General features: G+C 35.0%; 1 protein-coding gene across 1 annotated transcript in view; it reads right to left on the bottom strand.

Moving 5' to 3' along the window:
• The window catches only part of SYNJ1 (synaptojanin 1), a 99,584-nt gene that overhangs the window by 64,398 nt on the left and 26,898 nt on the right, over positions 1-8,288 (bottom strand). The window contains exons 6-8 of the mRNA XM_012657335.1: positions 2,789-2,850; positions 1,431-1,527; positions 61-230 (exon numbers count right to left, since the gene is read on the bottom strand). Of these exons, the coding sequence (XP_012512789.1) occupies positions 61-230; positions 1,431-1,527; positions 2,789-2,850 (329 nt within the window). The remainder of the gene's footprint in view (positions 1-60; positions 231-1,430; positions 1,528-2,788; positions 2,851-8,288) is intronic.

Raw genomic sequence — 8,288 nt, 5'->3', positions numbered from 1 at the left:
AATAATTTTAAAATTATACCAAAGTTCCAATTTAAAAACAGAGAAGCAGAGCAGTCAAACCTTTGAACTTCACTTCCATTGAAATAAAAAAATCCATAATCTAGAAACTTCTGGACTTGAGGTTTAAGAACACTATGTAATTTTTCTGCCTTTCCTCCTTTAACCATTTGATGATAGTCAAAATTCACCATCTGGATATCAGCAGCATGTTCAGAAGCTTTCAAATGACTCTGAAAGTAAAAAGGCAAATATTCATCTAAATGTTAACTAAATAAAATCTTATCAATATAATGTTACAAATGAAACCTTACATTTTAAATTAAAACCTCAGCATGGTCTTTTGAGATGTCACTAATCCCACAAAACTTTCACCAACAATGGCAGTAAAATGGAAAATTACTTGCTGATACCTAAAGACATCTTTTCTCTACAACCTCATGTACTATCTCTGAGAGATTAGGTGATACAATTAACATCTTGGAACTTAAATAATATTCTTTTTTTCCCATCCCCCCACCTAAATAATATTCTCATCTGGCTTAGAAAATGAAATATTATTTCTAATCACCATTTTATAACACAAATTTAATAACTGCTATGCCTAAACTCAAAATAAAGTATCTTATTTAAGATAAAGCCTATCAAAGATTGAAATATTCATTTTTATACCTTCATTAAAAAATACACAAATATTTTTTAATTTTATCATAAAAGGTTACTCTCTAAAGTGTAAGCTGTTTATTAACAATATTTATTTCACAAGGTTAGAAAAATAGCTAAATAATGAGGTTACTTTTGGATTTAGGAAATTTAACTTTGAAAAATGTTTTCCAACCATTTGGTTTAATTTAAATTTGTAATCTTATATAACACCATAATTTATATTAATCCATTATTGATTCAATAAGTGCTCATTAAAATATTTTTCCTTTAGAAGTCAGGCATTTCTTTGGGTTCTTTCATACTTGAAATTCTCAAGTTTTCCCTCAATACAAAAAAGTATAGACTTGCATGTCATATAAATGCATTATTCACAATTTCATAGGTTTAAAACAATGACTGTGGTTTCTAGGAAGCAGGCAAGGCAATGAACAGGTGAAGAAGGAATGTGCCTGATATTTCTCTGCTAGTGATAGATGAACATTTTTGTGGGGATGGTATTTTTCTGTTTCTCTACAAAATAAATAAGCAGATTAGAAAATAGTGTCAATTGCCTTGAAAGCTTTCCATAATCCCAATATCAGCAACATTAGCTTAAACCTAAACTGTTTCCTAATAGCCTCAAAGAGTTAAAGGTTCCAACAAATACCCAACCTTTTTCTAGGAATTAATTTACTTGCTGGGAGAATTTGATTATTGTATTATTTTATTTTTTTAATACCATTCCAGGTGTCCGTGGGCCAGAACAAAAGAAGAAATGACGTACTTACCTGGAAAGCCTTACTGAGCATATGTTCTCCTTCCTTAGATCCAAGCAAATTTACTATTATTTGTTTACCATATAAACTCTTAAGTGTTCTAAAATGCCTATTAAAGAAAGAAAGGAAATAAGCATATGTCAAATGATAAGCCTAATTTTTTTCCAATAAACAAGAATCCATTATTAAACAGAATCTATATGGCAGTATTTCAAACTCACAGAATTGGTAAAATTGGGTAAAAATTCATTGTACATGGTCTCAAAACTCCGAATTTATGAAAAATCATTAATCCAATTTCCTCTCTGACTTATGGGTGCTGGGACTCCCACCTATGCTGGAGCCGTGGAGGCCTCCAGCTCCCTGCCCACTAGGTGAGGCTGGCACCAGATAAGACAGACACGAGCCTTCAGCTTGGCTAGGAAAGCAGTAAGGGCAGATGGCGAAGGCTGCACCTGACGTGTGAGGACATCACATACTCCGTGAGCATTCAGAGGGACCTCCTTACTAACTCTAGCTGCTTTCATAAAAACAGGCCCCAATATAAATTTTTTTTTCTCTCCAGCTTCCAATCATTCCAAAAGCTATGTAGAGCAATGACATACAAAGGAAATATAACATGAGCCATATCTATAACGTTAAACTTTCAAGAAGATACATTTTAAAAGGTAAAAAGAAACAGATGAAATTAAATATATTTTATTTAACTCAACGTATCTAAAATATCATTTCAACATGTATTCAATATAAAACAAATACCGCTGGCCCTTGAACAACGTGGGTTTGAACTGTGCAAGTCCACTTACATGTGAATTTTTTTCAGACAAACAAGGATCAAAAATACAGTATTCTCAGCATGCAAAATCCACGAATATGAAGGGCTGACTTGAAGGCCGACTTTTCATATTCACAGGTTCTGCAGAGCCATCTGCAAGACTTGAGTATGCACTGATTCTGGTATGGGGGGAGGTGTTTCCTGGAACCAATCCCCCATGTACACCAAGGGATAAATATACTAATGCGGTATCTTACATTCTTTTTTTTTTTTTTTGCATTGTCTCTGAAATCTCCTGTGCATTTTATTTACTTACAGCATATCTCAGTTAGGACTAGTCACATTTCAGGTACTTTGTAGCTACGTGTGATTAGTGGCTACTCCACTGGACGACACCCAGAGAGGAAGTTTTAAGGCCAAGAGATCAAGACGCACACTTCTAGCACCATCACAAAACACAATAATGGTGCCACAGTCTTCCAATTAAAAGGAATTTTACCTCAAGCCAAAATTGTAATGAATAAGTAAATATAACTAGTGTCACTACTTAGCCATATCAAAACTTACAGGACTATATAAAAATAATCAGTCTTACCTGTCAAAAGCAGGTGCATTAGCTTCAAATCCCCTTGACATACGGACACGATGAGATCCCACCTTAGATAAGAAAAATATATTTAATCATACCAAAAACCAACATATAGATAAAAGAAATACCACTGCTTACAATATGTAAAGATTCATTTGCTGAACACAATGTCATTAATCAAATAACTGATTTTCATTCATGATATTCTTTTAAAAACAACAAGTTCCAGGTGGTTCCCCCGCTTTTATTTTTAAAAAAGCAACCTCATCTAAAAAAAGAAAAAAGAATTAGAAGTTACACTATTGTGAAATACTTGTAAACCAACAGGAATTTTTATTGATGAAAGATATTTTTAAGAGTGCTTTCATATGCATTACCTTGTTTTAAGCTCAAACTACATGCCCTATGTAAGTTAACAAATATTATTACCATTTGGGCAATAAAAAAACTGAAATACATATAGGTAAAATAATTTGCCCTCTTAGATCAACATAACTAATCCCAAAAGAGATTCAGATAAGATTTTATGTCTCTGACCTAAATTCCTATTCTTCCAAGCTGACTACCAGTACAATGTCTTATGTGTTTTATTCTCTTCTATGCTGAATACTGTATTCACCTCTCCCTCACTAAAAGTTTTCTCAAATTAAAAACATCATTGCTTCCTAGAAAAGTAGATTTTCCAAGTCAATCCTGCAGTCACACAACTATAGTAACCGCACATTTTGCAGAATCAGAAATTTTGGACTAAGCAAATTAAACAAAATGGAAAATATGTATTGTTATAATTTTTCTTTTCTCACATAGGAGAGTGACAGAGAAATGAGGAAGAACTGAGAAAGATCTAACAGACGCCAAAAAGAAATATATAGGTGAGACCAGATTATTTCCTTGACTTCACTTTAAACATTTCTCCCTGAGACTTTGGAATCAAAGTTGTCTAAAATTAATTCTTGCTAATCTGTGAACAAAGTGCCTTTAAAGCGGGTGTGGGAGAAGGGTTGCCAAATCAATCATGCAGTTTGACAAATAAAACCAGAAAATAAGCTCTAATATGCCATCCAATGCCAAAACTGAATTAACAGGACAGTATTATCACTCATTAAGCATTCTCCCCTGCTGTCCTAAGTCAGACACTCTAATGACTGATAAGCAATGGATCCTCTCTTTAATTTTTTTAACAAGAAATTGATTAAGCCTAATGTCACATGTATATTCAATTTCATTTTATAATACTTAATAGTCTTCATGAAATTTTAAAATTTGAAAAATGTTTGCCCCAGGACATTAAGCATTTTAGACTGTAGAAAACTCAGCAGAAATTGGTGCTTTCTCTTAAAGTAATCCCAGATTAACTGCCTATAATTCTATAAAAGTTCAAGACTTAGCATTTTGTTCATTAATATTTATCTTACATAATACCCAAACTGTCAGTAAGGTGAAAAAATACAAGTTCTCATGTTTTTTAGGTAATGCGTGTGGTTATTTTCCACTACTCTGCTCCCCAATACATATATACACGTAGGTCCACATCATAGCTCTCACAGCAATCTAGTGGTTAGACTTGACTAGGTTTATTACTCTGTTAAATGAAAAATTCTTTAACAAAAGAGATGTTGTGAATTCTGATAAAAGTAGCACTTCAGAAAGTTTTAAGGCTTTAAATAACCACAATTTCAACCAATTAAAAAAAGTTTCATCAAAGATATTTTTTAAAAACCATTTAATTGTGTGGTATGGAACATCATTTTCCATCAATATTGTTGCTTCGTGTTCACATATTTCTGAAACTTCAACCAAAAACCAAATGTGTAGGCACAGATCTCATGATGTTTACCACTTTTTAAGACTTACTGATATAAGATATAACATAGTAATATAATATCAGAATAATACTATAAATTTTAAATGCTAAAGTACTTCAGAGAAAGGAAATCACAAGTAAAATGAGTTTCCAGCACTTAAAATATCATTCTTAGTAGTATCTTATAACAATTTTTATAATGCCTCAAATTCATGCTGATATTTACCGTTTCCATAAAACATCTGACTCCCTAGATTGCAAGCTCTCTGTGAAGCATTGTTATAATCTTTGAATTCCTCATTACACCTAGTATAATATAATATACACTGAAAGAACTCAAGTATTTAATGAAGGGATCGGTGTGGAGGAGTGAGTGGAATCCATTCAATGAGATCTGAGTGGCTGTTGAAGGATAACAAACCTTAATTTTGGAAGTACAGGATTCCTGTTAGAAAATTGCAAAGCATGAAGATGGATAGGCCAGATCATAGGAGATGGGTGCCTAGTAGATCTGACAAGAATAATATATCAAAAGTGGGAAGAACTGTCAGAGCTAGCAGGAAGCAGGGCCTAGAGGGATAGACCACTCAGAAAACTGTGAGTATCTTCCAGGCTAGAATAAATTATGGAAACCTTAACTGAGGATGATAGCAGTGGGAATAAAAACAAAGAGAAAATCCAACGCCTAGAGAATGTGGGGGCTAAGTATAACAGGGCTCTCTTTGCTTTCTCAGGACTGGCTGCTTCTAGGCCATTATAGTAGGATCCTGCACAACAGAACTGAGTGGTAGACAACTTGGTTAAAAATGAAGATTTCTCGTCCCATTCCAAAAGAAGAAAAGATCAACTCCAACTGATCTGCAGTTGAAACCAAGACTGCATTTTAAATCACTTCATATGATTCCTTTAAGATATTTTAATTTTAAAACATCAGTGAAATTAATCATGGAGGATAAGATGCACGTCAAGAGACAATTGCCAAAGGATTCTCTGTCCATGACTTCTGAAGTGGGACCCTCTCTAGGCAACACTAATTTTAAGGATCCCCTAAAATAACTCCAGTCCTAAGAATACACAAGATACCTAATAATCATTTACCATCACTCTAAGTCAAAAGTCCTGGTTTGGTTTTGATGGATAATTAACCTTTGGATTTAGTATTTTTATTTTTAAAAATCAATTATCTATTTTTCCAGTCTCTTAAAATCAATCATATTTTCATTCCTTTACTGTCTACTCCTTTGGAATATTTTGGGGAAAATATTTTGGTGTAAAAAATACTCATAAAACTAATCCATTCCTATTGCCTGTAAAAACTACTAAGCTAAATGCTGTGGTTTGAATGTGTACCCCAAGTTTCATGTGTTAGAAACTTTATCCTCAAATTTATATGTCAATGGCATTTTTGAGGTGGGACCTTTGAGAGGTAATTGGGTCATGAGGGCTCTGCCCTCACAAATGGATTAATCCATTCATGGATTCATGAGTTATCACTGGAGTTGGTTAGTTGTCACAAGAGTGGGTCTGTTATAAAATCAGTTTGACTGTCTCTTATGAGCCCTCTTGCCTTGTGATGTCCTGCACTGCCTCAGGACTCTGCAGAGAGTCTCTACCAGCAAGAAGGCCCCACCAGATACAGCCCCTCAACCTCAGACGTCTCAGCCTTCATAACTCTAAGATATAAAATTTGTTTCTTATAAATAACCCAGTTTCAGAACAGAAAACAGACTAAGACTGTGGTCCCCAGGCCCTAGGCCATAGACTGGTACTGGTCTGTGGCCTGTTAGGAACCGGACCACACAGTAGGAGGTGAGTGGTGGGTGAATGAGCAAAGCTTCATCTGTATTTACTGCTGCTCCCCATCACTTGCATCACCGCATATGTGCTGCCTCCTATTAGATCAGTGCTGGTGTTAGATTCTCACAGGAGTGTGAACCCTACTGTAAATCGCACACTCGAGGGATCTAGGTTGCACGTTCCTTATGAGAATCTAATGCCTGGTGACCTGAGGTGGAGCTGAGGCGGTGAGGCTAGTGCTGGGGAGCAGCTGCAAATACAGATTGTCATTAGCACAGAGGTTTGACTACACAATAAATGTAATGTGCTTGAATCATCCTGAAACCAACTCAGTCCCCCTGTCCTATGGAAAAATTATCTTCCATGAAACCAGTCCCTGGTGCCAAAAAGGCTGGGGACTGCTAGACAAAGACATTAAATAACTAAGAAAACCACCAACCTAATACGCAAACCAACTCAAGACAATAATAGGCCAGCTCAGTGACAATTTGGCAGAATTGTTATACTGTCTTGCTGCCTCAAAAATTACAATCTTGGCCCAGCATGGTGGCTCACGCCTGTAATACTAGCACTTTGGGAGGCCAAGGCAGGAGGATCCCTTGAGACCAGGGAGAGTATCTGTATGAGGAGGCCACAGCATACAGAAGGAAGCAGTAAGGAAGTCCCACCCAAGGAGGACCTCTCAATGTAACTACTTGGGATCCAACCTTATTGAATAATCAAACACTGTAATTTTGAACTTCTTAATAAAATAACACAGAAAACAGTATAACACAGGGCCCATAAATAGGTTACTAGAATTTCTTAAACTAACCTGTCCCTAAAACAAAAGCATTCAACTTCTATCGAATCAGGGTTTTAGGAATGTTCTTAAAGCAAAGATTCCAAATAGCCATTGCTGATCATGAAAGCTTAGGAGAAGTAGAGTTGGGTTGGGATTCTTTCCCGAGGGAGATTCGGGGAGAGATATATCTATTTAAGTTACCCCTAGAAGTCAAACTGGTCTTGGTCTTGACAAGAATTCAAGAATTTTTGTAGAGCTGTGCAAGTGTTAATCCTTGTTAACTCTTGGCTTATCATGAATGAAATGTATTACTAAAAATGTTCAAGTGGTCTGTAATTTTTCTCCACAATAACCAACCTAGAATGTAAGAGATCCACCAGTAAACTAAAAGAAAGATTTTTTTGTCCTTTCCCTTTTCTCAATACTACAGACTGAGGCACAAAACTCACTGGACTAGAGGCCTAAAATAAATATGACATACTTTAGGGACTAAATATTTGTGAATAAAAATAAAATGCAAAATTATACTATTATGAACAATCCAATATCATGACTTTACATTTTTAAAAATCTTACATTTTATTTTAATTTATTTATTTTTTGATAGAGACAAGGTCTCGATATGTTGCCCAGACTAGTCTCGAACTCCTGAGCTTAAACGATCCTCCCACGTTGCCCTTTGAAAGTGCTGAGATTATAGGCATTAGCCACCACACTCGGACCTTATATTTTAAAAATCAGACATTTATTTCAACAAAGGCAAGCTTAAAAAATCATCAGAAAGCAAGTCAGAAAACATACTGAAGATGACAGGTTACATATAAATTATAGAATAAAATTCTAGTAGCAGATATATCATTGACGACAACAATAGCTAATCCTTACATGGTGCTGATTGTGTGCCAAGTGCTAGTCTAAGTGCTTTTCACTTAATCCTTACAACAACTCCATGAAGCTGGTACTATTAATATTATTCCCATTTTACAGATAAGGAAACAGAAGGGTTAAATCTCTTGCTCAAGATCATACAGCTAGTAGTGGTAGAGTAAGGATCTCAACTGAGAAGTCTAGTTCCCAAGGCATTATTTTTATTTATTTATTTTTTTTAACTTTCTTTTTTT

Source organism: Propithecus coquereli, unplaced genomic scaffold, assembly GCF_000956105.1.
Source record: "Propithecus coquereli isolate 6110/MARCELLA unplaced genomic scaffold, Pcoq_1.0 Scaffold54, whole genome shotgun sequence".
Classification (NCBI taxonomy): domain Eukaryota; kingdom Metazoa; phylum Chordata; class Mammalia; order Primates; family Indriidae; genus Propithecus; species Propithecus coquereli.
The sequence above is the reverse complement of the archived record's forward strand: the minus strand, read 5'-3'. Positions and strand labels throughout refer to the sequence as shown.